The sequence below is a fragment of the Drosophila melanogaster genome, chromosome X, assembly GCF_000001215.4.
Source record: "Drosophila melanogaster chromosome X".
Lineage (NCBI taxonomy): Eukaryota > Metazoa > Arthropoda > Insecta > Diptera > Drosophilidae > Drosophila > Drosophila melanogaster.
In genome coordinates this window covers 15,574,683-15,602,370 of record NC_004354.4, presented here as the reverse complement: position 1 = coordinate 15,602,370, position 27,688 = coordinate 15,574,683, and the positions used below count along the sequence as shown (strand labels likewise).

The following is a 27,688-nucleotide window of genomic DNA, read 5'->3' as shown; positions in this document are numbered from 1 at the left end:
TATCTCAATTCATTCGAGTTACAATCTAAACAAGCCAAAAGTGCTCCTGTAATACTCTCTTTTCTCGCCGTGTACCGTGTGTGGGTGGGTGGTGGTGGGAGGTGGTGATAGGTGGTGGCTGTGGGTGTGGCGGCTACCGAAAGACGCCCAGCTCGGCGGAGATCCGAATCCGCAGCATCCGTCATCGTCATGGGACGCAGATTAGATCCAAGCAATGAGTTCTGCCATTGCCATTGGCGTTGGCGTTCCACGATTCGTGTTGACACTATCTTTCGAAAATCGATCGGTGGAACATCTGGGAGCTGGCATTTGGATTTGCATTTCTGGCGCTATCAGTCGATTGAGTTGGCCGGGCCAAACCCTTCGAAACGGCAATTGGACCCCAGCCACACCATATGTATCCATAATAGCCATAAAATCGAACGCAAAGATGATATCTGCACTCGCCTATTTATGTGTCACACCAAACACGCTCACGACATTTAACCAGCATTCAATACTCAAACTCATACTCGCACTCATACTCGCACTCACAGCCACACTCATAATCATCAATTATCCGACGCTGTCTGATTTTCATTCGCATTCGCGCGGATAATTGCCGCAAATATGCAAAGCATGTGTAAAACTTTATTGATATACAATGTGAATAAACGTTTGCCTAACTTTGTTTTGATTGCAGCTGTCACTGCACCGCACTCACTGAAATCAATTCACCTCTCGATTGCTTGGCCACGACTTTGCGATACACTTTTATTGGCGATCGCTGGCGATTTCACGCTCAAATAGATCATGAAACAATTGCACTGACAGATCAGAATCTATGGAAATGCTACAAATGAAATCAAGATTATCTACGGATGTAAGCATTTTCTTGGATGTTCATTAACATATTCATTGATAATAGCAATGCTAGTTGAGTGCGCATATATACTTCTCTTATGTTGGCACATTTATCACATATAGTTCACAGAACTTTTTCTCAGTGCACCCCAGCCGATTGGCCCATTCACGAAACAGTTTATCGGATCCAACTCTCGGACAACACAAGATCACGCGAGGCTGGCAGGTCTTTTTCGATATGGTTGAGCTGAATGTCGAGCCTGGGCTAAAGCTAAATCGCAAGTGTACGTATCTGTCAGATACGAGCGCACTTGTTCGGCGGACAGATAGAGGAAACGATATGGAGAAATCGCCGCTAAGACAGGCGATGACTTCATCTATCAGCACTGCAATTGCTCCCCAAGCCGATCCATATATCAGGCAATGCGAGAGATCATTAAAACGGAATTAACTGAAATGGAAATGGCAACAAATCGAACGCCATTATAATCGGTATATCAAATAGATGCAACTTATGGAGTTGCATTTCAAGAAACGTGCTAACTGGTTTCCGCTATCGCTTATCAATAATCAGCTATGATATATATATATATATACAATATCAGTCCAGATTTCTCCTGCCTCCTGTTGCGAATTCCGCCCACTCGAATTCATTTGTGTCACTATACCAATCAGTGAACTTGCAGCGCGAATGTATATCGTATCCCGCGGATCGCCTGGCAGCCATCGTCGCTGATTGTTAACTGATTGCATACAAATGTGCACCAAGGAGGTCAAATCATGTTGACACCCGTGTCGCCGACTAATTGCCCCAACAAGCTCAGCAGCCCAGATCAGCTCGGGTTATTTGGGTTATTCCAGATCAGCATTGATCAGCATCAGTTAAGTCGATGGAGAAATTGATTTAACATGAGCTTCAAGCGTTGTTATGGCTAAGTAAAAGGGTATACCTGTTACTCACTCACAAGCAGCCAACTTTTCCGTATATGGTCAAAATAATATGAGCAGAATAAGTTGGACAGTGGAAACACATCTGATATCACTACAAATTGGATATCAAATGAACCGATTCGCATCGGAAATAAACCGAATAGCCACACAACCAACTGCGATGTATGGTTGAAGAATTGTGGAACCGATTCGATTAGCATGCCGGAGATTTCTGCGTAAAATTAACACGAAACCCGAAATTCTCCAAATGCCACGCTCCAATTCGAGCCATCCGTCGAATGTTTGAAATGTTGATTATTTCCCTGGCCACGCGATCTGACATAATAATAATGAACACAAAGCCCGAGGAGCTGTATAAAGACAGACGAAATTTCAATTTCAATTTCGAGTTTATATATATTTTTTTGTTATTTCGATTTTATGAATTAAAAACCAATTTGGACGTGGGGACCTGGACATGGCCAAAAAAGGGGCCAAAACAAATCATGGCGTCGACAAATTTGGAACTAATTATAAATGCAGGCGGCTCGGCCAAAAGTGGAGCGCTCCGTTCCAGTTTCAGTTTTCGGATTTCAGTGTTTAGTGTTCGGTTCCAACTCTGAAATTGAAAAGAAATGCACTGAGGAAAATAAAGTGAATTGCGTGACTCAAGAGCAGCTAGCTAGTTACGCACAAACCAAGTTCTTCAATTTGTGACAAAAAGTATTGCATACTTAATGGGATACTATGGTTTTGCAGGCTTCAAAGAATATTGAACTGAAAAGCACCATTATATTTTCTCAGTGTAGCGACTAAGCAAAGGCAGTGGGCGGACAGTTATAAGCGGAATGAAATCAACCATACTGAAGCGAACCGGCTTGGAGTAGTCATGAATGAATACCCCGGATTGGATGCCCAGATGGACGTGAATATGGATGCGGGAATGGTTTGGAAATGGATTGAAACGGGTGGGCGGTTGCGCTCCGGGGCGTTGGCGGTTCGCCGGCAAAGTGTGAAACTAATTTGTCAGCATGACAATAACAGCCAAAAGCCATAAACATCATAATAATATTCAATAAACATCAGCAAAATGCGCCAATTAAACGCCACCGATTTGGCTGCGAAACAAGCGAACTTAATGCCATCGAAAATACGGAAAGCGAATAGACGCCGCCGAATGGAAATTGTGCAAGTATTTCACATTAATTGAATTATAAACGCTGCCGGCTAATAAAATCGATGATGTAAATTGCACTCGCTGGCATTTAACACCTTCGCCGCTGGAATTTCATCTATTTGGATGCCCTCCCGCTGTTCGAATCACCGCGGGGTATATGCACTTCCATGGCTGCCAGGAATTCTGTTCCCCAATCTCGATCAGTTGGATGATGAATGCACCTTCCATGATGAATGATGCTTCACAGATTTCCGCTTGGTTTTAGCAAACAAAAGGAAACTGCACGCATTTGGCAGTACCTTAGCTATGCAATCCATTAACAATAGGCATCGAAAAGTTGGTCAAAATAAAAACAAAAATTTATTTTAATAGATTTTGAAACAGCAACCGTACGACAGATTAGTAAGTTGAAAAAGTATCTTGAATGCTTAAGTAATTGTATCTTATGGATACTGAGTGAAGTGTACCCACAACTTCGGCTTGAGTTTGGTGTACGATTTTGATACTTGATTTATTTATGATACCAGCAGCTAGTACCGTACCGTCACCACCCTCGCAACACACCTCCCCCCACTCCCCTCCCCCACGGCATACAGGGAAACATGTTTCAGTGCCAATTGCATGCAAATCGCATGCGATTGCAGCCGCTTTGAGCTAGAGCCATAGCCATAGCCATAGTCAAACACAAAGCCTCCGATCGTGGATTGGGTCCGATCTGGTCGGACTGGATAGCTATATGTCTCTGCTTCTGTTCCAAGGGGGGGGGGGGGGGGGGTGCTTCACAGTGGGGAAGTTGCGAGCAGTCGATTGCCGCGGGGCTGTGTAATTGTAACGCAACAATCAAAATCAATTGCTATGTAAATAAAATTGCAAATTAAATTACAAATTGATTACCTCACTGAGTCATTAATTAAAGAAAATGCTCTACGTTGAATGGGACTAAGATATTTAAACCAGACCTGGCCATTATGCTTTTTTTTGGACCAGCGGGTCCAAATTGTAAACATTCTTCAACAGACAATCTGTGTTTTTGGTCAATAACGTAAATTTTGCATCACATTGGTGGCTTAAAAACAGCCCAAAACTAAAATAAGTCAAAAATTTAGGAATTTTCATTAGAAGTTGGCTAAAAAATTAGCGATTAATTTTTGACAAAATTTTCGCATTTTTTGTAAGGGGTAATATCATCCAAATTTGCAAAAAATGGCAAAAAAATTGAATTTCCATTTTTGAATACAGTTTGATTAGGAATTTAATTACGAGTTCAACGATGCATAACAACATGCATAACTAAGTTTGGATTATTAACTCAAAAGTTCTGCTTAAAAGATATTTTTTTGCAGAAAATCAGGGGAATAATTTTTGGAAAAATTCAATTTTTACGATTGGTTTTTTCTGTATAACTTGCCTAAAAATGGTCAGGCAGTTAAAAGAATTACCGAATTTTACTTCCAATTACCAATACTAACTATAAATATTACTTTTTGACGGACTTTCGCAAAATTAATTTTTGCCAAAATTTTCTCATTTTTTGTAAGGGGTAACATCATCAAAATTTGCAAAAAATGGCGAAAAATTTGAATTTTAATTTTTGAATACAATTCGATTAGGAATTTAATTACGAGTTCAACGATGCATAACATTCTAAGTTTGGATTATTAACTCAAAAGTTCTGCTCAAAAAACGGATATTTTTTTGCAGAAAATCAAGTGAATAATTTTTGGAAAAATTCAATTTTTACGATTCAACTCAATTAACTTCTTCCATTTATCCTGGGCTCCTTAGATCCCAAGACCCCTACTCGTCACCACCCCGCCACTTCAACTCTCGCTAATCAACGACTGCACTGTAAGAAAATAATCAAAACTATATAAATACCTTTCAACGAATCTAGTATACCCTTTTACTCTACGACTAACAGATATAAATACTGCCACTGTAAAGGGGCGGGCCGATCGAAGGTAAAAACAATATATATCCATTTAACAAATGTTCCAATTAGCATTGTGGGCGGCTTGGGGGCGTGGCTCGAAGGTGAGTGGCTCGGTGGTTCAGTGGTTCGGTGGTTCGGTGGGTGGTTGTTGGGTGGGTCACTTGGTCGCAAGTCGAGAAAACAAATGTCGTGCTGGGCAATACAACGCTAAACAGAAAGGAAATCTGCAATTTCGCTTAGCGAAGAACTGAACTCTCTGTTTATTATTAACAATAAATAAAATCATACTAATATGTAACTACTAAGTTATTGTTTATTTGTTAACTTTCGTTAAGATCAGATCAGATCAGCATGTTAAAACGCTGTTATAAGTCACAGCATTACACGGTATACTTCAGATGTCAAGCACATACGCAGATTAACTAGGGTATTTATGGATCGAATCCAAAAATTCGGTTCGTGATCGCCGACTTTCCGAGGCGACTTCATTGTCGTTGGCACGACATTTGCTTAAATTATGGCCAGCACAGCGCCGGTGACCAAACGAGGACAGTTTGTATATATAATATCTATATATATATATATATATATCTCTGTAACTGGGCCGACTTCCACTTCGACTTGGACTATGAGTGCTCCACTGGTGGGTCCGGATTGAAGCGGCTTCGATTGTTATTTTGGCCGTGCCCAGGCGCTCTGTCAATCACCCGATTGCGGGGGCGGTATGAATATAATATATTGGGGGGCGTGGCCGACCCCAAAAAGCCACCGCTACTTGCTGTTGTTGTCTTTCATTAGTCGTGATTAGTTTTGAAAAGGAGCACAAACTGCACAAGAATTGGCAATTTGAGCCCGTTGTTTGTTTTGTCGCCATTGGGCGTATAAGACATGCACACTAACACATTGATTATAATTAAATAGTAATAAAAATATTAATATTATTAATAATATTTCCTTCCTTGGGAAAATATAACTTTAAATCATTTAAAAATCCCATAGCAAGTGCTGTATGGAATCATTCCATTTAATAGTATAGCTTTTAATTCAGTTTATTCCATACCCAATTTAATGGGTATTCCAATGGTCGAGCATTCAACTCCCTGCTCCAATCTTGCGCTTTTTGTTTTCTTAATTCGAAGTCGCGCCACAAACAACAACAAAACAAACACGCCACTTGGACTTGACAAATTGCGAGCAACGTTTACAATTGAAACAATTTAATCAAACAACAAGCAAAAGTGGCAACTTGGTGGGGCACAACTGGTGCGGTGGATGGTTAGGGGGCAGGGGACGATGGACGATGGACAACACACGGTGGCAAATCAACAACAGAAGCCGACGCCGCTGAGTTGCACATTTCGTGGCCCCACTGTAAATAAATATACAGCAGCGAAAATAAATATACAAATAAATACAATATAAAATATAAATAAATAAGTGAACTGATTTCCCAATCATTAAAAAAACGTAAGATAAATCATAGAAAATACTTATATATAGCCTTCCTTCAATATGGAACATAGAAATGAAAAATAGTTGTTAAAAATTAATACTTAAATATACTTAAGTGCTTAATTAGAACTTAACGAATTCCAATGACATAATCCATTAAATGGGTGAAAATAAATGGGGAATTACCTACTTAAATAATTTTTAATACAAAAAAATCGTCCAGTCAATGAAATCCATCGCAATTCATCGTTAATATCCCCCAGAACGCCAGGTAGAAAGAGAAGGCACGAGGGCTGGCGAAAGAGATGGGGCGAAAAGAGTTGAGAAGGTGAGTGATTAATGGGCATTTAATAGCCGGTTCGCTGATCGGCAAAACGCGAAGAAGTCGTCGCGATAAATTCGATAAAAACAAAACTGTAGGCCGCTAAATGTTGCCATTTATTAAAGATAAAATATATATATACAGATATAGATATAAATGTAGCACTGGTACAAGCCAAACGACAGCGGAATAGATGGATAGATAAATAAATAAATAATAAATAAAGTAAACAAACAACATCGCACCGATCGCGTTGCATTTGCATATCAACTTTTCGCATTAAATTCAATTGAAAGCTTTTCTCACTTTAGCATCATTTTGAAATTCAATGAGCCGCCCTCGCCACCGCATTTTCGTATTTCAAACTTGAAGTATTGCTAATGTATTTATTGCCATCGGATGCGAGCACAAAATTTATGATGGCATTAAGCAAATGTTGAATGCAGCAAAAAAAACAAAGCACCTAGAAATGCAAAAATTTATAGTGTTACTTGTAATTTACACGAGGCACAACACAACATAACATATCCACATATTAACCCCTTGAATAGTCGCCACCCATTAGCATGGTTAATTTTATTCGACGCTGTCAGTTTAGCTGGAACGCATTTGTTTCGCAATTCCCATTTTTTATATCCAACATTAGCCAGTGATTGCTCAGCGATTTCAATCAATGATTGATCGCTTTTTCGGAGGGGGCTTTTCCAGGTGAGAAACTCGAAGGGTGGAACCTTCAATGGCTTACGTGATATCCTTCCATCTGATGACCAAGCGAATTAATTTCTCAATTATTATTATTAATTAATTTCAATCAATTATTATTATTAACAATTTTGCACTGTTTTGAAAATGCAATGTCATTTTTATCATATAAATATATGTAGGACTAGCGCGAAATCTAAAGAATTGTTAATCTATAGCGTATGCGAAAGTATAAAAAATGTAGATACAAAATAAATATACATTACAGTCTTACTTACATGTATATATTCTTGTTATATTTGACATAGCACAAAAGCGCCAGCTAGGCGGGTATTTATAAAACTACAATTTACATTTCTCATCAGTTAAAGAGATGGCGCATTTCAAAGTGGCGCCATCGAATGTCTTAAATGAATACTAAGATTTGCAGATCAATTTGAAAATTTTGTATCTAACTATATAACATGCTGAAATAAGGTTAGAGAAAATACCCAGCGTACTTATTAAAAAATATCAAGCATTAGCTTTCAAAAAAATATATAATATAGTTCCAACCTCGCAATTCTTTTACATATTTAATGCACATTTTTTGGCAAGCGATTTATTGGAATTGAATTCTGCGAACTATAAAACGGAGTAACGAAGCGAATGATTTCGGGCCACATGTTGCCATGAGCCAGAAAAAAAGGAATTACCAAACAGGCGGTGCGATGAGCAGGCCACTCAACATTCTGCTATTAGATACAGATACAGATACACCCGTCTCTCCGAAAAGCAAAGATACGCACTGAGAGAAACCGCCGGTGGCACAACCAGCTGTTAGCTGCTCTCTCGCTAAATTTACTACTTTCATTTGTGAATATTCCGTTTTTTAAATTTGTCTCTTCTTTAATTTTTGAATAAGACATTCTTACAAAATAAATCATATTATCATATTCATATGATATGATATCATATTATTATTATTATTTTTTTAATGTGCAACATAAAACTAAAGTAAAACGAAATGTACCAATTTCTTACCAATAAGAATTATTAATATTTTTTCATATGGTATCCTAGTACATTTAGCCAATTTTCTTCCGGAAAGTATCTATAAACATTTGTTAGGTTACTAAGTATCTGTGCTCTTAACTACGTAACTATTTTATAACTATACATCAAGAAAGTCGGATACAATAAAGTGGATATAGCAGTAATGGTTCAACAGCGATCACCGACGCATCTCTGACGCAGTGCAGAAAGAGAGAGAGAGAGAGAGGGAGAGAGCTGAAAAGTATCTGAGAGATACTTTCGCAAAGGTGGCCGCGTTCGGTCGAGCGATCCGATTCCGATTCCGATTCCGACGCAGTTCGTCGACGGCGGTGCGACTACTTCTCGGATGGATTGGTTAGTTCTTGCAAGGCGCTCAACGTTTTTCGCCGCTTCTATCGGTGGTCGCTGTTAAGATATTTATTGGGAGACATGAAAACCGAAAACGCAACAGTTTGTTAAATAATTTAATTCGCCGCTGCGAAGGAAAAAAGTGAAATTGCACATTACGAAGTTGGCTTAATTATTTTATGTGCGTGTTGGCTGGTGTGTTGAAAACTTCATTAAGTTTTTTTTTTTTCGTGAAACGACCTTTGCGAACTTATCGTCGTAACCAGCGAAAAAAAAAGCAAATAGGCAGGGACAACAACAGCGAGGGCTAATAATAATTAAAACAGCGTGTTGTGTTGTTGTCTGCTTGCCGAATTGTCGCTGTGTGCGTGCCCGAGTATCTGTGTGTGAGCCACTGAGCCACTGTGTGTGTGTGTGTGTGTGCGAGTGTGTGTGCCTGTATGGGAGTATTATCTCTCAACAATTGCGTACCCCTAGTCAAGATCCTCCACTTCGCAATTGGGATACTCCCACTCCACTTACGTACATGCATATGTATCTACTCGTCATACTACCCGATCATCCGATAGATGCGAATTGTCAGCAAGAACCCAGTTAAACCGGCAAAAAAAAAAGGCGGCAAAAGTGCTGACCCAGCATTCGACGGCAACCTGATCGGATCACTTGGAACAGGTGAGTTGCTGCTCGGCATTTCAATTAAGGCCGATATCTGAGGCATGTCCATACGAGCACCCAACTTGTTAAGCAAATCTATCCAGGGTTTACTTTGTATCTTTAAAATCTGTATATTTATTAAAAAATATAGTTACTATTGCTTCTTTCATGAAACCCTAACATATAATATAGAAATAATATGCAATTCTATTGTGACAGGGAAGAAAATCCACATAAATATTTGCCAAATTACTTGGAATATATACCACAACTTTTATCTCTCTGCTTAATCCGATTAAAAAATATATAAAAAAAATGGTAGTCCATCAGGACTACCAATGTTCACCATATGGGCCTTTTAAAAAATATTTCCTTCTTGCTAGTCGAAAAAAAAAAAAAACAAATATATTAAAAATAGAACAGAAGTACAATCAAATCCGAGAAATCGCGCTGTCCCCTGGCGAAAATGAAAATGGGCAACAACCCAGACTTGTTTAAAATCTCGGCAATTTGCTGTCAAGGTCCGAGAATCCGAAACGAGACTCAAACCGAACACTTGGGCATTAAAAAGTTCATTAAACGAATCCCGCCTGGATTCTCATACCCTTCCACCGGCGCAGCTGATTATTCTCAGACAGATAAGAATTTAAAAATATATTTACCTACAATATACAATATACAATAAGTCAAAGCACTTACTTTAAAGCAGTGCCTTATCTATGGTGCGGCCATAGAAAATAAAAGTTAAGTTAAGATCGCAGAGACCGAAAGTTGCATAAGCAGCTAACTAATGGTACGCCCAGGTCTCACCTGTACAGGTGACTCAATGGATGGCGAGGAGGTCAGCTGGCGAGCAGAATGCTTGTGCGTCCAAGCTACACTGCGAGAAATGTGCCAAGAAAGCGCTGGCCCTCTAAAAATCCTTGTGTGCTTTATATTAAATCATTAAAAAAAAAACATACATGTTTTTACGAGAGTTTGAAATATTCTAAGAAAACTTCTACTTTTAAAATGAGTTATTAACGATGAGATGCAAAGACTATCTATGGTTTTTTGCTGTTTAACTAAAAGCCAATATAAGCAGAGGCAGTGCCTCCTGTTTATTTCCAATGTGTGTGCTCCAATTTTCGTTTTCGCCGGCCTTTGATTTGTTAACCAAATAGTTTTCCAAGCTGTTTGTTTATTTTATTAGCATTCGGCTACACACATATTTACTATATCTTAGACGATGTGGCCGACGCACTGGTGGAGACTTTTCGATGTCCGCAGAGCTTCAGATTCCCGGACAGGCGGATCTTCAATTGTGCCAAGTGCCATTTGCCCAGCTCGCCCACGCAGTCATCTCAATTTATAAATAGATCTAGATTCTCCACGGCACATCTCGCATCTTGTATCACAATCTCGGCTCAAGTGTCCGCGTCTCGCGAAGATCGACGCCGGGGGCAATGAAGCGGGGGCACCGGACACCGGTGCATCCGAGGCTAATGGAAAACAATTCCAGGGAAATGCCGCACGAACTCAAATGTTTGCGGAGCCACTTCAACGTCAAATTTCCATTTTCCATTTTCAATTCCCATTCCATGCCCATTTCCATTTCACTCACGCAGCGAGTGGAAATGAATTCGACTTTTAGGTATTTACACTAAATCGGATTCCTGAGAAAATAACTGATTGTATTGATATGTATTCTGTAAACAAAATAGCAAAACTATGAAACTTTTAGGGGTTACGTGTTCGGCAGATTAGTTGTTTAGCCTCTTGGGCTTCACATGTATTCACTAACTTCTGTTCAAACGTATTGTTATTTATGCAAATAAATATTTTATATTTTTTGTATATTTGTATTTGCTTTACATATTTCCTTAATGAAATATTCAGTGAAAATTGTATGTTCTTTTTAATAGTATTTGATATAATATTTTTCCCAGCGCAGACATACATAGTGTATGCGTAATATTTCCGGCTGCTGGCACGAGCCATTAATTTATAGATCGCTCCCCTTTTCTTTTTTTCACGCACAGGAATTCCCATGAGCAGCGCCCACTGAACACCAATGCCATTGCACTTGGAATTGGATTCGAATTAGCGGGGCTATACTCATATATGTGATATACTCTATATATATATATATATTGTATATATATATCCAGGATGCTGCAGCACACGATGACGAAGCGGAAGACGCTGATCATCGGCTTCTTTGGCATCGCCCTGGGCCTCTGCATCGGCACCATGCTGAAGAACTACCTGGCGCTGGAGATCGTGAAGCGATGCAGCCTGCGCCCGACGAATCTCAAGACGCCGGCGGATATCATTGGACTGCGGGATGAGGACACCATACAGAATTCGCAGCGGAATCTAGTCTTTGTGGGCGTGATGACGGCGAAAAGCTTCCTGGAGGGCAGAGCGCGAGCGGTGTACGATACGTGGGGCAAGGAGGTGCCCGGCCGGATGGCCTTCTTCAGTTCGGAGGGCAGCTACTCGGATGACCTGCCCGTGGTGGGGCTAAAGAACGTGGACGATCGCTATCCGCCGCAGAAGAAGTCCTTCATGATGCTGTACTACATGTACGAGCACTACATCGACCGCTTCGAGTGGTTCATCCGGGCGGACGACGATGTCTACATGGAGCCGGACAAGCTGGAGCGCTTCCTGCGCTCCATCGACAGCTCCAAGCCGCAGTTCATCGGCCAGGCGGGCAAGGGCAATAGCGAGGAGTTCGGCCTGCTGTCTCTCGAGTTCGACGAGAACTTCTGCATGGGCGGACCGGGGGTGATCCTCAGCAGTGAGACTCTGCGCCGCGTGGCGCCACACATACCCAGCTGCCTGAAGAACCTCTACAGCACCCACGAGGACGTCGAGGTGGGGCGGTGTGTCCAGAAGTTCGCCGGCATACCCTGCACTTGGAACTACGAGGTGGGCAATCCCAATAGTTGGATTCAAAGAACAACCAATTAGATCCATTGTTATAAGTATATATAGTTCTTTGTACTTTAAAATACTCGCCTTTAAATGAAACATTTCCTTTTTTTCAAATATCCAGATGCAGTACATTTTGCGGCACAACTCCAGTGGACGAAATGCGTACACGGGCAAACTGAAGCGCAAGGAGATCCACAACGCCATCACCCTGCATCCCATCAAACAGGCGCCGCTCATGTACCGCCTGCACTCCTATGTCCAGGGTTTGAAAGCGGAGGAGATGCGTCAGGAGTCGCTGCTGCTGCATCGGGATATCAAGCGGATGGCCAAATATCTGGAGGTTCCGGACGAGAGCACCTACATGTTGCCCAGTGTGTCACCCGAAAGCGATTCCACCAAAAGGCACTTCCAGGATCACAACATATTAGGTGGGTGGCACAATTTAAAGATACATAAGATACATAAGGTAGATAGAAAGATACTAACTAACTTAGCAAGCTACAAAGATAAACAGATACAAAGTTAGAGGCACTTCCAGGATCACAATATATTGAGTGGGTTGTACAGATTAAAGATACTTAGCTAGATGCTTGGCCAAAGAGATACATATATCGAAAGATACATGAGTTAGATGGAAAGATACTAAGTTAGAATATTACAAAGATACAAAGGTACAGAGTAAGGCATGCACTACAAGAACATTTATTTAGAACAGAAAACAAAAATTTATCCGAAAAACTTCGCAAAATCAGGCAATCATATCCGCATCCTTGTCCTGGTTGCAGAGAGTGAGGCCATTGCCCAGACAGGCGGCATAGCCCATTATATGGGGCAGCAGATTCTGCTCCATGACGCCACCGAACAGATGCGACTGCGGGCCCATTGCAAACACGACCACATCCTCGCCAGAATGCACGCCCTTTCTTCCATGAATATAGCTGGGTGTGTAGGATGCTGGTCAAGGATTAAAAACGGGTTATTCGAAGCAACTACAATCGGTACAATCGCGATTACTTACTGGGACTCAATGTCTTGCTGGGACTCTCCCGACGTCCATCCTTGTCCAGACTCTGCCACTTGCCGATGGCATAGTTGAGGGTGCTGTATGGCACCCCGTTCACATCCCGCTGCTGTGCATCCATGCCCAGGATGGGTGTGCCCCGCTTCGCGTATCCCGACATGCTAAGCGTATGCGAATGATCGGCGGTGACCACTACCAGAGTATCGCGCGGATCGGTCATCTGGATCACCGTCTCCACAGCCGCATCGAACTCGACCATCTCATCGAGGGCGTAGCCCACCCGGGTTTCGTGGTGTCCATGATCAATCCGTCCGCCCTCAATGAACACGAAGTAACCATTCCCATCCTCCTGAGACTTTCTCTCCAGTTTTTCAATGGCCGCCGCTGCCATGTCGCAGAGTCGCGGCAGCTCCTTGCTGGCGGCCAAGTGATATGACATGTGGCTGTCGCTGAAGATACCCAGCAGTGTACCGGTAGCATCGGTGCAGTTCCTCAGCTCTTTCAGGGATCGCGAGAAGCAGCCATTGGGATTCGATTCACGCCACTGAGCCAGCAGATCCTTTCCATCCCGTCGCTCATCGGCAAATTTTCCCAGACCACCGCCCAGGATGACATTAAGATTCCGTCCCGGCTCCTCCTCCACCAGCTGTCGCGCAATCTCCAGCTCCTCGCCACGCCTGCTCACATGGGCGTAGGCACCAGCCGGACTGGCGTCCGTCAAACGGGTGGTGGTCACCACTCCCGTGGCCTTGCCCGCTCGCTGTGCCCACTGGAGTACGGAGTCCACGCGCTCACCACTGCCACTCTGACCCACTGTGCCGCTGTGCGTCTTCACACCGCCGAAATAGGCGGTGGCCGTGCAGGCGGAGTCCGGTGTCTGCTCGTCGATGCAGTATGTCTTGCTCAGTCCGCTGAAGGGGAATTGTTCCACGGCCAGCTGTGCATCCTCTCCGCGTCCGCCGCGACGTTGCCCCTTTAGGATGCGAGCGGCCGTTAAGGTGGTGATGGACAGTCCATCGCCCAGGAGCATCACCACATTCTTGGCCTGTCGGACGTCGGCGATGGAGTCCTTGGTTCTGGCCAGACGTTCGCGCAACTGAGACTGCGCCTGTCTTAGCCAATGCGACGATAGCAGCTCGTCCGCCGGCTGCACTTGCTCCACCATGGGAACAGATAGCGCAAGGATGGGGATGAGAGCGTGGAGCAGGAACAGGATCGCCAATCGCCTCAATTGGAGCAACATCTTGACTCGGGATTTTTGGCCGGGGAAAACCGAATCCGATCTGACTGTCGCCGCCGTCAGACTTTCGTTTTAAAGGCCAACTCCGTTGGGGAGTATCAAGCCAAGCCACCGGAAAATTAACAAGCACCACCTGGTGGGGCGTGTTTCCATTAGAGCACATTTGCATTGGCCCAGTTCCAAGTGAATGATATGCATAACACGTAGATTGCCTTCATAAGTCGGAGACTCCGTTCACTAATCCCATTCTCTTCACTTTCATCCACAGGAATCAGTCCGGAACTGAATAAATTCGTGCCCGCAAGCACCGACGACCTGCTGGACTGGTCCTTCATCGCCCGCAGCCTGTACTCGGCAAGTTCCGCCAATCCCAAGCAGAAGATCGACTCGGCGATGCGCGAGGGACTGGAGGATGCCATCACCGAGGTGATGGAGAACATCAACAACTATTCCAGGCAACGGGGTCGCGTCATCGAGTTCCGGGAACTGCTCTACGGATACCATCGGCTGGACGCCCTCCACGGCCAGGACATGATCCTCGATCTGCTGCTCATCTACAAGAAGTACCGGGGCAAGAAGATGACCGTTCCGGTGCGAAGGCATCTTTATGTTCAGCGCGCCTTTACGGGCATCTTTGTCAAGGAGGTGGACGAGGACTTCTACAATGTCACCCTGCAGCAAAGTGAGTATTATGTTCTATTTCAGATATCTATACCCATGTGGGCCATTAACATCTTGGAGAGATAACTTACATGGATTTTGTTACTGCCCTTTTTCGACGACAGGTCTCCTGGGCAGCCTGTTCCAGAACGGAATGGCCCGCTTGAGCAGCCACTTCACGATGCCGAGTGGACTGCTGTCACCGACGCAGGACAAGATCGTGTTCGTCCTGCCCATCGCCGGTCGTTTGGGTACATTCGAGCGCTTCCTGCGCACCTACGAGCGCGTCTGCGTGCGTGGCGAACAGCACTGCGACCTCCTGGTGGTGATCTTCGGGTCACCGGACGAGCTGGGCGATCACCTGCAGCTGCTCCATGATCTGCACGCCCGGCATGTCTACCAGCAGGTGAACTGGATTCAAAGAAGCAGCGCCTTTTCCCGTGGCGTTGCCCTGGACGTGGCCGCCAGATCCTCGTACATTCGTCAGGAGGACATCATTCTGTTTATCGACGTGGACATGGTCTTCGAGGTGGAGACGCTGCAGCGCGTGAGGATGCACACGCAGCGGGGCAAACAGGTTTACCTCCCCATCGTCTTCAGTCAGTATGATCCGCAGAGGAGAAGCGGTGACGCTGGGGGATCCGAGGACGAGGGAGAAACCCCCAGGATCGACGACGAACGTGGCTATTTCCGGCAATTTGGGTTCGGCATCTGTGCCATCTACAAGTCGGACATACTCGATGAGGATATCAACGGATTCGATAAGGACATCACCGGCTGGGGCCTGGAGGACGTCAAATTCCTGGAGAAGATCGTGCGCGTAGGCACCAGGCAACGGGGCTTCCTAGCCAACACCGCCGAACTGGCCATGGACTACAACGAGGCCGCTGAGCAGTGGCGCAGATTGAGTGTCTTCCGTGCACCGGATCCAACGCTGGTCCACATTTACCATGACATCAGCTGCGACGTGCAGCTGGATGCGCCGCAGTACAACATGTGCCTGGGCACCAAGGCAAACTCCCTGGGCAGCACGCGGCTAATGGAGCAGCTCTTCCACAGCAGTCCCGAAAATGTCCAGTTTGCCGCCGATTTCAATCGCCAAAAGCAACAGCAGCAACAGCAACAGCAGGCCAGGTGATGATCGATCCCATCCAGATCCAGTGATCCCCGCCAGCGCTCCTGCCACATAGTATTATGCTAAATGTTTCCTACATGCCAAAATAATTGGTAAGTCCCTGATGCTAAGCTAGCCCAACTAATGGTCCATAAATCCATGTATGTATGTACATGTATGGCCAATAATGATGACATGGGTGAAACAACTGTAAATTTATAGGATAGATTAATATATATGGACATTTTCATGACATGGTACATACCATTTAGTTTTAAAATGAAACGAAAATTGATTTTGTATGCTAAAAACAAATGAAATGTAAATAAGAGTAAAACGGAACATTTATGGCGATTAAATGTAGTTACCAAAAATCATTATTATGTATCTAATGATACATTGTTTTCTAACCAAAGTCGCTGAAACCATTTAAAATTGTTCCAATGTAAATTCGAATTGTATAGATAATTATTAGGAAATACAAAGTATTTTAATGGTTGGCAGTCCCTTAGAAATAATAAATTTTTATATATTGTCAAAAATTTTAGAAATACGTTTCGGTTGGGTTATCAACTCTCGATAGCTAGGACATTCATACATTAAGATGTAGCTATGTATGCGTGATGATTCCTGTTCTGAAAACGTAGCATTAAGTGTTTAAACAAAATCGCATTTCAATGATAAACGTTGTGTTGATACTTCTTTCAATAATAAACGACTCGATTGTACAAAATGAGCTTTTGTATTCATACAAAAAGCAAGTCTTTTATTCAACGTTTCAACGTTTTATTTTGTTTACAAGTAGATACTGCTATATTTTGATTATTATCGATAAAATGAGAGGTGTAACTATGTTATATCAATATTGTATGGCCCTTTTAAGATCACATGTCATTATATTATTACATATATTATTACCGCCCACTGTTGAGCCAGCATTTAGTTTTGCTATGGTTTCGCATTAGCCTCTTGTTTTTGTGTTTTTTTTTTTTGTTTTTTGTTTATAGAAGATATGCTCAACATATCTTTATACGTAGTCCACCGGTTCTATGCCCAGGACGGCCAGAGCCGTATTCAGGACCTGTCTCACCGCCTTGATCAGGTAGATCCTGGCGTACAAGATCGGCATTAGTTCATCGCGCTTCTGAAGAAGGACCTTCTTATGATAATAGAAGCGACTGAAGGCGGCAGCCAGGTTCTCAACATAGTGCACAAGCAGATGGAGACCGCAATGACCCTGGTCCAATTGATCCATTATGGACTCCATTAGCTCCGGAAAGGTAAGGAGGTAGCCATAAATCAACTCCCAGTCAACCTGCGCAAAAAGAACATAGAAAAATCATAAAATGGCATGATACGGCAAACAAAAATCACATACATCATCCTCTAGAACGCTGAGATCGATCTCATCCAGCAGTGGCAGTTTCTCATAGGCACAATTGTTAACCTCATAATTAAATTTGCGCAGCAGCGCCTCCAGACGTGCTGAATTGTACAAGATGTAAGAAGCGCCCTTGCAAATGCCAACTCCATTGCGCACCACACTCACGGCGCTGGAGTGGCGCACCACAAAGAGATCCACAATCACGGCAGCGGCCGCAAGACGCTTCGTCAGCGTATCAAGGCTACTCATTGGTACCGGACACATTCCGGAGCGCTGCGTGGCCATCAGCTCCATGTGCTGGCAGCGCAGCCTGCATTGAAGAAGCAGAATACGAAAGAAAACACGAATAAGAAAGAGATGCAAAACATGTGAGTTTTTAGGTTAACTCCGAAAAAAGAGCTTGTCGAAACATGTACTAATACAGTATGTGCTTACTTTAAGTACTCGTCAACAGTCAATGAGCTGGCGCCCTTATTTATCGGCTCCAAAACAGGACCGCATGTGAGGCACACATGTTCCACGGGCTGCTTGCCGTTGCAGCATTTCTCCAGCTCGACAGTCACACAGATGGTGTCCTTCTGGCGGTCATTCGGCTCCACGAGGCGCCAAGACGAGTAGTCAACCAGGCGCAGCAGTATCTTGTATAGCTGCTGCAAGCGATAGTGGCGCAAGTCCTGCCCGCCATCGACGGCTCCGACAACGGCTTGCAACTGCAAGCATATGGTGCGCGATTGGTTGTTATTTGCCGAACGGCCGTAATCGCCGCGCAGCGTGAGCACAGAGTTAAGCACATGTGCAATAATCGGATGGCGCTGGAAACGCAGAGAGTAGCGTTCCTTGTTCAGCACAGTGATTTCGGCGAGCGGGAAACGCCACTTGCGTGAATGCTCCATCAACTCCAGGCGGTCCACCGGGCTGGGGAGCAGTTCGTCGCCATCGATGCGCAGCTTCAGACCCTGGCTTTTTAAATATTTTTGCCAGTAACGCGGGATGGCCGCCAAAGTCAAGTCACCCTGCTCGGTCAGATCATCGTTGTTGTAACGGATCAACTTGCCGAATTTCTTCAAGAGCAACGGAGCTGCTACATCGCCACCAGACTCATCCGGCTTTTCCGGCTTGGTAAAAAATTCGAATAATTGCTGGCCAACCTGCAACCTTGGATTACAATCCATTTTTCACTGAATAAAATCAACTTCTTCTGCCTGCCGTCAAACGCAAATCTTCTGCCTGCCGTCAAAAGCAAATCTTCTGTTCGCCGATAAATGGTTTTACCGAAAAGCGCGAAATATAACAATTTAAATTCTGTTGAAAATAATTTCACTTGTATAGAAACATAAACGAACACTTGTAAAGTATGAAAACTAGTGATGATATGTCAGTAATATAATTAAAGTTATTTCCAGGCTTGCCTACTTAAATCCTTAATTTGCTGAAAACCAAACACTTCACGCCAGACGCACTTTTCGTAAAGGTAAATCATCGATAGCTCAATCGCTAGAGGTGGGTAATCATAGCTACAAAATAATCGATACAAAATAATCGCTACTAATATCGCAAATTCACAAAAAATAATGAATCTTAAAATAGTTTGCCTTGCTTTATACCACTTTCAAATATACACCTAAGCTAAAAGGGCCTGCACATTTTTAATTTAAAGAAATAACCAAACCAATAAATATCCAATAACCAATAAAACGATAATAGCGCAAGTCTCGTGATTGCCACACTGAGTGTCAGGTACCGAAAAACACGCAAGTGCCATCCCTATTTCAAAAGAAGTGTTTTCTTGTTGCCTGCGCGTGTTGCGAATTTTGGGAGCAGCTTGAGCAAGAGCCATAACGCAGGTTCAGTCCGAGATTGGAGCAATGTCCAACAACCTGCAGCCGCGTGTGGTGGACCTGGGCGTGGCTTGCCTGGTCTGCCTGGCGGAGGAGCCCGAGGCCAGCTCGATCTATGGCCACGACCCGGAGTCTCCTCATATGCTCATCCTGGACAAGATTCGCTGCTGCACCAGCCTGCAGCTGGACAGCAGCCCGTCGCAGCTGCAGCGCTGGCCGGACAAGATCTGCAAGCAGTGCCATCTGGAGCTGTCCGTCTCTTATCGCTTTCACGAAAAGTGCACCGCTGTCCAGAAGCTATTTCGCTCCGCCAGCCGCTCTACCTCGACCTCCGCCGTCTTCGCCGCCGCTGCTGCTGCTCCTCCTGCCCCTATGCTGGTCGATAAGCAGCAGGAGCAGCTTAAGCTTGATCTGGAACAGGCTCACGTTCGGCTGCCAGCAACACTGAAAATAAGGAGGCTCAACGTGGAGCCCTGCTCTTCCAGTTCAGTAAGCGGTACAATAACTACCAGCACGGAGCCCTCCGAGGATGTCAAGGAGGAGAAGACCGATTCACTATCCCTGATACCAGACGGAGCGATGGTCCTATCCCTGAATGACTTTCAAGCGCAGGATTCTATTACTCAGCAGGCAGAAGAAAAGGACCCTAAAAAACAGCAGGATGAGGATGAGGGGCAGGCCAAGATGCTGGAACTGGATCCTTGGGATGACGAAAACACGCCGGAGCATCTGTACGAGATCGAGACTCCGCTCATCGAGGAGTCTGTGGTGGCCAGTCCGCCGTTGCCGTTGCCGCCTACTCATCCCGCCAACCAGCAGAAAAAGCGCACCTACCGTCGCGTTTCGCCCAATGTGAAGCATGAAAAACTGACGGCGAACGTGGACGATGATTTTAAGGCCGGTTCCACGACCAAACGCCGCAACTGCGAACGCTCGCCAAAGATCTGCGATGTTTGCGGTAATACATACAAGTACCAGCACGCGCTAAATGCCCACATGCGGCGTCACAACAACGAGCGCCCATATTCCTGCGAGGTGTGCCAGAAGGCGTTCATCTCAAACGTTGAGCTGCGACGCCACATGCGCGTCCATACCGGCCAGAAGCCCTACAGCTGTCGGCACTGCGAGCGTCGTTTCTCGGACTTTGGCAGCAGCAAGAAGCACGAGAGGATCCACACCGGCGAGCGGCCGTATGTGTGCGAGGTGTGCAACAAGGGATTCGCCTATGCTCACGTTCTGTCCGCCCATCGGCGGACGCACACCGGCAAGAAGCAGTTCCAGTGCACGCAGTGCGACAAGGGTTTCACCAAGAAGACCTATCTGTCGGCTCATATGGAACAGCACCGAGGCTCGGGCAACGGCGAGGCATCGGTCGCATCATCATCCGCTGATGCATCCAGTCGCAACCAGAATGCCTCCGCACGGAAGGAGTCAGCGCGCAAGCAACAGCAAATCCCCGAGTCCTTTTCGCTGGACTCCGTAGAGCTGGAGCAGACAAAGGTTCTCGAGGAGTGCATTGTGGCGAATGACTTCATGTTCAACGAGGAGGACAACGCGGAGCAGGAGGCCAATGACCGCGAAGGGCTGCAGCATGACGATTCCTACCCGTACGTCGGTGGCTACCAGAGCGTTGACTCTGTCAAGGAACTGGTCGGCGATCTGCTGGACACCGAGGAGTTCTGTGACGAATCCAAGTACATGATAGAATAGTATTACTACCGGGACAACTCACCGCACCACTAAGGGGCTGTCTCCACACAAGGATGGCCCCAAACTTCCCCACCCCGTACCATTTAGACAACCAGGCTAAGAAGCGTAGCTCTAAGAAATCGGTGTAAATAAAATGGAGATATTCGGATAGAAAGCTTATGAAATATTGGCTATTTTTTATGGAAAGTGGCTTTAAATAGAACATATATAGTAATGTGAATGGAATATTACTTAATGCGAATATTATTTGGGGAGCAATTGCGAAGAACCTTACAAACCCACAATAAGTAGTTAACAATGTGCATTTATATTCTAGCTACTTTAAAGGGATTTATTGTTTAACAATTCATTAGAAGAAATGAAAAGTTAATACATGTTTATTATATTGGTAAGTTATGCTTTATGCTTATATTACCTTAAACAATCTGAGGCCTTTGAATCTTTAGAAAAAATGATAAGGTAATAAATGTTTATTAGTTTAGTAACTTAAGCTGTTATATTACTTTAAACAAATTGAGGACTTTGATTCTTTAGAAGAAATTATACGATTGTAAATGTTTATTATTTTATGCTATTATATTACATTAAACAACTTGAGGACTTTGATTCTTTAGAAGAAATGATAAGGTAATAAATGCTTATTATTTCACTACCTTATGCTGTTATATTACTTTAAACAAATTGAGGACTTTGATTCTTTAGAAGAAATTATACGATTGTAAATGTTTATTATTTTATGCTATTATATTACATTAAACAACTTGAGGACTTTGATTCTTTAGAAGAAATGATAAGGTAATAAATGCTTATTATTTCACTACCTTATGCTGTTATATTACTTTAAACAAATTGAGGACTTTGAAGACATGTTTAAATAAAAATTGGTATACGTGAACTGCGAATAGCGAAATGCAAGAGCCACACGCATGTATCCGAAACTAAAGTCAGCATTTCGCAAAACAAATCAACTTTATTTGAAGGCTACCATTGAAAAATCTAGACTTCTTTACTCTTCAGCTTATTTTCAAGCACGTACTTAAGTTTAACTTTCAGCAACCGCACCAAACCAAGAAACAATAAAAAACGAAATTGTTTCTAAGCAAACTGTGTAAACAAAAGCACGGAGAGATGCTGTTTAGAGCGAATAAATGCCACGAGATCGAATTTTTGGCCATCCAGAACAACTGTGCAAACCAGGCACAGTGAACAACCAGTAAGAGAGACGTTTGAATTTTATCTAGTTTATTACAGTAATCGGTTTAGTCAAGTTAGTTAGGAAACACGCGAATGTGGCGTGCTTTTTTTGTGACCAGCCAGGTAGGGGTATAATTGTTCTAGGATGGTTCGTTCACGGCAGCCAGTGGACACTGTGCCGACGCGTACCGAACGTGGCCACGTTCTTGAACCGGTTTTGGCGGATCGCTCCGGCGGGGTCAACGTTTCGCCCTTTGGCGGACAACACCGGGACATTAACATAATTCATATTGATATAGTTGGTGTACAAAAAATTTCTAAATATATATATATAAATGTATCAAAATTTAGACGGTATGGGGATGCCGAGGGCGAGGAATTTGGGATCGGTTTTACAACACGCACACAACAGACTTTTAGATGGAACAATGAAACTTGAACATCGCAGAGCAGCGGCTAATCCTCAAAGGTGATGCGGCCGGGTCCGTGGTTCTTCATGTATCGCCTGTACGCCTTGTATCGTGGATTCTCCGCCAGCTTCTTTTTCATCTCCTCTTCCTGTTCTGCCTTCCAGGCGACGAAGTTCTCGCGCTTCCACAGCTTCAGATGCAGGTACTCCTCGATCAGCTTGTCCTCCTGCGCCTCGAACTGATGCTGGCCCATGCCCAGGTGCCGGCGGATGAGGTAGAGCTTCTGCTCGCGGCCATACGGCTGCTTCATTACCGTGTAGCGCCAGAACCACTGAGCGTGCCACACGATGAACGAGAGTATCGTGTAGGGGCAGATGATCAGCTGCACCCACAGCACATCCCAGAGTGTCGGCTTCGCATAGCCGCCCTTAACGTCCATCTTCTCCTCGATCACCCGCCGGATGATCCGTTCCAGCTCATCGCGCTGATCGTTCTTGGACATACGATTCTTGCCCTTCTTCTGGATCTTTTCCTGGATCTCGTCGCGAGCTATTTCCAGGGCCTGGTTCCTATACTTGGGCACCGTGGCAAAGTACTTGATGGCAGAATCGTAGCGCTGCCAGCCGGAATAGTACTGGATGACGGACACAATGGTTAGGACGACCACGATAACCACGCGCACATCCACCTTGGGCGCCACGCGTCGCCGGTAGTAGCGATAGTAATGCGCATAGTATGCATCCGGGTTGTCCAGCATGTAATCGTAGTCCGTGCGCGACTCCTCATCGCGCAGGATCTCGTAGGCGGTGGCCACCAGCTTAAACTGCGTCTCCGCCGCCGCCTTGGCCTCGGCACCCCGATGCAGATCTGGATGATAGCGCCTCGCCAGCTGGCGGTATGCTTTGCCGATCTCCGACTTGGACGACTCTCTGGTGACGCCCAGCACGTCGTAACAGTTTTCCTTGCCACAGTACAGGCCCTCTAGCAGGCCCAGGGCCATCGTGGGCAGCAGGGCCAAGAGCACCAACCGTAGTCCGTGCGTCCGCATCTTGGATAGCGCTTTCACCCTGGGGACACGTGTAGCTGCAGCTGGGGCGCACAGCTGGCACTCGTTGGCTGGGATCGGATCGGAGCGGATTGGTTGTGACTTGGATTGGTCCGCAGCAACTGGTGGCAGTGGCGGTCGCGCTGGCGCTGCTCGTCCGTCTGCTCGGCGTTTGGCACACTGAAAAGTTGGCCGCCGCTCGTTATCCAGGTTGACATTGGCCGATAACACCGATAACCGCGATAGCTCGCGGGTGGATAAGACCGTATGTTGGGGATATGGTCACTCTAAGTTAACTCATTTTACATTTTATTTTAGAGTCGCTAATTTGACGCACATTTATTTTACTTAAATTTCAGGCATAAAATCCATGCTTATACACCACGATTATTAACAGTTCGCCAAATACCGATTACACCCTCGTTAGGCTGCCTATCGAACTTATCGGTCCTAGCTGAACCTAGCTAAGCGTCAGTCTTGAACATTTGGATCCAAATATTCTGGATTTGCAATTTGCAAAGCGTCTGCATAGAATCTGGGCTTTAAAATGGACTTCAATTACCATGTGGATTCGGCACTTACCACTTTATTGGAAAACCAAAAGTTCTTCAAAGAAATGGCAGAAGGTAAGCCATGCGACACACTGAGACATCTTTAAAACCTACCCACAGTCGTGTCCGATTTCAGTGATGGCAGGGAGATCCAGAAGTTGTTGGACCAGAACGTGGATCTCGCCGAGAATCTCATCCGAATGAAGAGCAAGCACCAATTGCTCAGCAAGGCTATGAAGCATGCCAAAAACTCTAGCAACACCATCGAGAAGTTCGAGGAAGTCTGGAAGGAGCGCTCCGAAGCGGTGGAGCAGAAGCGCATCGATGTCAAGAACTCAGCCGAGTTCAAAAACTTCATGAAAGCGGCAGCTCCCCAGGCGGGTGCGGAAACAAATGGTCAAGCGAATAGCGCCGCCCATGACGAGGACCTTATCATGGAAGCCACCGGCGGCGAGGTCTTCTCGCTCTACGATCCCTGGTCCAAAGCCTTGATAAAGAACCCCGTGCGCAACAAAAAGTGCGGCCACATCTACGACCGCGACTCGGTGATGCTGATCATCACGGACAACATTGGTATTCGATGCCCAGTGCTCGGCTGTCCCAACAGGTCCTACATCCATCCAGCGCACCTGGTCAAGGACTCCAACCTACAGCAGAAGTTGCAAGAGCGCATGTCTGACGCGATCGAGAAAGAAACTTCCTCGGAGGAGGACGATGAACAGGCAGATCATTAATTATGCGCAACTTCCTTCTTGTCGACTAATAACGCAGCGTAAGATATCACGTTCTTGTAAGACAACCATTTGATGAAAATTTAAGGTACAACGAATAAACATGTTTTAAAAATAGTCCCGAAAAAATTTAGAGAAAATATATTAGAAGTGCAGTATGCACGTATGTATATAGTTTGCGATTTATTTAGAAAATTGGTACAAATGTAGAAACAAATGAATATATAGCACGATTGCCATCGAAATCATCGCCGAAACATTCTAGCGAGTCTTTGCCGCAGACGATCCACATCAGACTCATATGGCACCAATGGCACCTTGTCATTATCCGGATCGCTACTATCTTCAGAGGAGATCCAGACTGATTTACCATTGCTAAGCTTCGGCTCTGAATCCCCGCAAGCCATGGGGTCCTTCAGCATGGCTGCTTCCTCATTGTTTTTGGTTTTTTGCCGGAAAAAGCTTCCGGCATGGGTGCCTTGGTCAATGGGCCAGCTGTTGGCGACTTGCGCTGGAAATCTCTACAAATAACGAAGAATCTATCGGGAGCGGTGAACGGAATAATGAAATCGGTGAGCTCTATGAAGAATCGTAGGACTTCATTGTTTCGTTTAGAAAACCTATCAACTTGTATGCGTAAAGCATTTTCTTGAAATGGTCATCTTAAAAATGCTGTGCTTTGCAAATAGTTAAGTATTATCCGCTCGGATATGTGAATCAACTGAGGTCCTCACGCCAAATTATAAATGTGACTTGTAGACTGCAAAGTCATCGCCTTCTTTTTTGAGTTCTTGACACAAGCAAAAAGGGTTGCCATGGCGTTGTCATGCCCTTGGAGATAAAACCTCTAGACTCAAATATTCTTATTATGTTCCGCTGACATAATAAGTATTAGTGTTTTTATTTCATAATAAATTATGCAATTTACAGCATCGGAAATTGGTAGCTTCAGTATAATATTATCAAATATATTCAGTTTTATACCCGTTACTCGTGAAAGGGTATAGTAGATTTGTTAAAAAGTATGTAACTGGCAGAAGAAAGCGTTTCCGACCATATAAAGTATATATATTCTTGATCAGGAACAATAGCCGAGTCGATCTGATCATGTCCGTATGAACGCCGAAATCTGAGGAACTATAAAAGCTAGAAGGTTGAGATTAACCATACAGATTCTAGAGACATAGACGCAGCGCATGCCCATATTGCCACGCCCACTCTAATGCCCACAACCCAACAAAATAAAATAAATAAAAAACTTCCCCATGTTCAAAATTCTACCGATCCGCCATCTGCACTAACTGACCGACGCTAACTCACCTACGCTAACTTGACGCACATCACGATTATTAACGGTTCTCAAAAGAACGATTACACCCTCGATAGGCTGCCTGTCGAAATTATCGGTCCTAGCTTAACCGAAGCGTCAGTCTTGACATTTCGATCTAAATATTCTGGATTTGCAATTTGAAAAGCGTCTGAATAAAATTTATGATCAAAATGGACCCGAAATCCCACCAAAAGCTCTTCAGGGAAATGGCAGAAGGTGAGCCATGTGACAAACCGAGACATCTTTAACATCTTTAAAACACACCCACCCACAGTCGTGTCCAATTCCAGCGATGACGGGGAGAAGTTGCTAACCAAAAACTCTAGCAACACCATCGAGAAGTCCGAGGAAGTCTGCAAGGAGCGCCCCGAAGCTGTGGAGCAGATGCGCATCGATGTCAATAACTCACTTGAGGACACGAACTACATGAATGCGGTGGAATCAGAAGCTCAAAAGAATATCGCCGGCCTTGATGAGGACCTTATCATGGAAGACTTCGGCGTCGAGGTCGTCCCGTTCCACGATCCCTGGTCCAAGCTCCTGATAAAGCACCCCGTGCGCAACAAAAGGTGCGGTCATATCTACGACCGCGAAACGGTTTTAATGATCATCAAGGACAACATTGGCATCCTATGCCCGGTGCGCGACTGTCCCAACTTGTCCGACATCAAGTTAGAGCACCTGGTCAAGGACCCCGACGTGGAGCAGGAGTTGCAAAAGCGCAAGTCCGACAAGATCAAGAATGAAACTTCCTCGGATGAGGACTAAGAACAGGCAGGTCATTAATTATATATAAAAAGCGCCTTTAAACTTTAGATTTTAATATGACTTCAAGTCTTGTTGAGAATTAACTTTATAAATAAAAAACACTCCTTTGGAATTTTTTGATACTTTTTTATACCCGTTGTAAAGTTAAAGGCTATACTAGAATTGTTGAAGTGTATGTAACAGGAAGATGGAAACGTTTCCGACCATATGAAGTATATATATTCTTGATTAGGATCAATAGCCGAGTCGATCTTTTCATGTCCGTATGAGCGCCAAAATTTCAGGAATTATAAAAGCTAGAAGGTTGAGATTCACCATACAGATTCTAAAATTAAAATTAAATTAAATTTATTAAATTTCGCTTTCGCATTCAC

General features: G+C 44.4%; 7 protein-coding genes and 1 pseudogene across 11 annotated transcripts, besides 2 other annotated features; 4 read left to right on the top strand and 4 right to left on the bottom strand.

The window, feature by feature from the left end:
* Window positions 1–8,836: 8,836 nt before the first annotated feature.
* On the top strand, window positions 8,837–17,082 carry Chsy (Chondroitin sulfate synthase). 2 transcript variants are annotated; one of them, NM_206717.3, is made up of 5 exons: window positions 8,837–9,414; window positions 11,418–12,312; window positions 12,440–12,746; window positions 14,848–15,261; window positions 15,365–17,082. In NM_206717.3, exons 2-5 carry the CDS (start codon window positions 11,548–11,550, stop codon window positions 16,375–16,377), a joined length of 2,499 nt encoding a protein of 832 aa, NP_996440.2. In that variant the 5' UTR covers window positions 8,837–9,414; window positions 11,418–11,547; the 3' UTR covers window positions 16,378–17,082. The 2 variants fall into 2 exon arrangements, with proteins under 2 accessions (NP_996440.2, NP_001285280.1); NM_001298351.1 differs by having other exon boundaries at window positions 9,220–9,414.
* On the bottom strand, window positions 13,006–14,638 carry Alp11 (Alkaline phosphatase 11). The gene is made up of 2 exons (NM_132819.3): window positions 13,337–14,638; window positions 13,006–13,272 (listed from the first exon to the last, which is right to left on the bottom strand). Exons 1-2 carry the CDS (start codon window positions 14,580–14,582, stop codon window positions 13,067–13,069), a joined length of 1,452 nt encoding a protein of 483 aa, NP_573047.1. The 5' UTR covers window positions 14,583–14,638; the 3' UTR covers window positions 13,006–13,066.
* A 39-nt stretch (window positions 17,083–17,121) lies between the features above and the next one.
* CG8097 (uncharacterized protein) lies at window positions 17,122–19,212 on the bottom strand. 2 transcript variants are annotated; one of them, NM_001298350.1, is made up of 3 exons: window positions 18,173–19,212; window positions 17,732–18,047; window positions 17,122–17,668 (listed from the first exon to the last, which is right to left on the bottom strand). In NM_001298350.1, exons 1-3 carry the CDS (start codon window positions 18,907–18,909, stop codon window positions 17,381–17,383), a joined length of 1,341 nt encoding a protein of 446 aa, NP_001285279.1. In that variant the 5' UTR covers window positions 18,910–19,212; the 3' UTR covers window positions 17,122–17,380. The 2 variants fall into 2 exon arrangements, with proteins under 2 accessions (NP_001285279.1, NP_573046.1); NM_132818.4 differs by having other exon boundaries at window positions 17,353–17,668.
* Window positions 19,213–19,496: 284 nt separating this feature from the next.
* CG9215 (uncharacterized protein) lies at window positions 19,497–21,441 on the top strand. Its single transcript, NM_132817.2, has one exon. The coding sequence runs from the start codon at window positions 19,603–19,605 to the stop codon at window positions 21,283–21,285; it is 1,683 nt and encodes a 560-aa protein (NP_573045.1). The 5' UTR covers window positions 19,497–19,602; the 3' UTR covers window positions 21,286–21,441.
* Window positions 21,442–22,513: 1,072 nt separating this feature from the next.
* CG7872 (uncharacterized protein) lies at window positions 22,514–24,166 on the bottom strand. The gene has a single exon (NM_132816.4). The coding sequence runs from the start codon at window positions 23,935–23,937 to the stop codon at window positions 22,936–22,938; it is 1,002 nt and encodes a 333-aa protein (NP_573044.1). The 5' UTR covers window positions 23,938–24,166; the 3' UTR covers window positions 22,514–22,935.
* A 33-nt stretch (window positions 24,167–24,199) lies between these two features.
* Window positions 24,200–25,385, top strand: cerv (cervantes). 3 transcript variants are annotated; one of them, NM_001298349.1, is made up of 2 exons: window positions 24,200–24,560; window positions 24,606–25,385. In NM_001298349.1, the coding sequence occupies exons 1-2, from the start codon at window positions 24,482–24,484 to the stop codon at window positions 25,217–25,219; spliced, it is 693 nt and encodes a 230-aa protein (NP_001285278.1). In that variant the 5' UTR covers window positions 24,200–24,481; the 3' UTR covers window positions 25,220–25,385. The 3 variants fall into 3 exon arrangements, with proteins under 3 accessions (NP_001285278.1, NP_727868.1, NP_573043.1); NM_167453.3 differs by having other exon boundaries at window positions 24,373–24,560; window positions 24,622–25,385; NM_132815.3 differs by having other exon boundaries at window positions 24,373–24,560.
* A 21-nt stretch (window positions 25,386–25,406) lies between these two features.
* betaNACtes5 (Nascent-associated complex beta-subunit-like, testis 5) lies at window positions 25,407–26,016 on the bottom strand (annotated as a pseudogene).
* Window positions 26,017–26,194: 178 nt separating this feature from the next.
* Window positions 26,195–26,448: a mobile genetic element.
* A 239-nt stretch (window positions 26,449–26,687) lies between these two features.
* CG42299 (uncharacterized protein) lies at window positions 26,688–27,424 on the top strand. Its single transcript, NM_167452.2, has 2 exons — window positions 26,688–26,762; window positions 26,821–27,424. The coding sequence occupies exons 1-2, from the start codon at window positions 26,708–26,710 to the stop codon at window positions 27,312–27,314; spliced, it is 549 nt and encodes a 182-aa protein (NP_727866.2). The 5' UTR covers window positions 26,688–26,707; the 3' UTR covers window positions 27,315–27,424.
* Window positions 27,425–27,468: 44 nt separating this feature from the next.
* Window positions 27,469–27,688: part of a mobile genetic element that runs on past the window's edge.

What these genes read in the sequence shown, in the direction of transcription:
- Chsy (NM_206717.3), top strand. Translation starts at nt 11,548, where the DNA reads ATGCTGCAGCACACGATGACGAAGCGGAAGACGCTGATCATCGGCTTC. An exon ending in CCTGCACTTGGAACTACGAG is followed by an intron (nt 12,313 to 12,439) that starts GTGGGCAATCCC and finishes TCAAATATCCAG; the next exon opens with ATGCAGTACATTTTGCGGCA. An exon ending in CAATGTCACCCTGCAGCAAA is followed by an intron (nt 15,262 to 15,364) that starts GTGAGTATTATG and finishes TTTCGACGACAG; the next exon opens with GTCTCCTGGGCAGCCTGTTC.
- Alp11 (NM_132819.3), bottom strand. Translation starts at nt 14,582, where the DNA reads ATGTTGCTCCAATTGAGGCGATTGGCGATCCTGTTCCTGCTCCACGCT. An exon ending in CAGCAAGACATTGAGTCCCA is followed by an intron (nt 13,273 to 13,336) that starts GTAAGTAATCGC and finishes ATCCTTGACCAG; the next exon opens with CATCCTACACACCCAGCTAT.
- CG8097 (NM_001298350.1), bottom strand. Translation starts at nt 18,909, where the DNA reads ATGGATTGTAATCCAAGGTTGCAGGTTGGCCAGCAATTATTCGAATTT. An exon ending in ACTGTTGACGAGTACTTAAA is followed by an intron (nt 18,048 to 18,172) that starts GTAAGCACATAC and finishes TCTTCAATGCAG; the next exon opens with GCTGCGCTGCCAGCACATGG. An exon ending in TCAGCGTTCTAGAGGATGAT is followed by an intron (nt 17,669 to 17,731) that starts GTATGTGATTTT and finishes CTTTTTGCGCAG; the next exon opens with GTTGACTGGGAGTTGATTTA.
- CG9215 (NM_132817.2), top strand. Translation starts at nt 19,603, where the DNA reads ATGTCCAACAACCTGCAGCCGCGTGTGGTGGACCTGGGCGTGGCTTGC.
- CG7872 (NM_132816.4), bottom strand. Translation starts at nt 23,937, where the DNA reads ATGCGGACGCACGGACTACGGTTGGTGCTCTTGGCCCTGCTGCCCACG.
- cerv (NM_001298349.1), top strand. Translation starts at nt 24,482, where the DNA reads ATGGACTTCAATTACCATGTGGATTCGGCACTTACCACTTTATTGGAA. An exon ending in CTTCAAAGAAATGGCAGAAG is followed by an intron (nt 24,561 to 24,605) that starts GTAAGCCATGCG and finishes ACCTACCCACAG; the next exon opens with TCGTGTCCGATTTCAGTGAT.
- CG42299 (NM_167452.2), top strand. Translation starts at nt 26,708, where the DNA reads ATGATCAAAATGGACCCGAAATCCCACCAAAAGCTCTTCAGGGAAATG. An exon ending in CTTCAGGGAAATGGCAGAAG is followed by an intron (nt 26,763 to 26,820) that starts GTGAGCCATGTG and finishes ACCCACCCACAG; the next exon opens with TCGTGTCCAATTCCAGCGAT.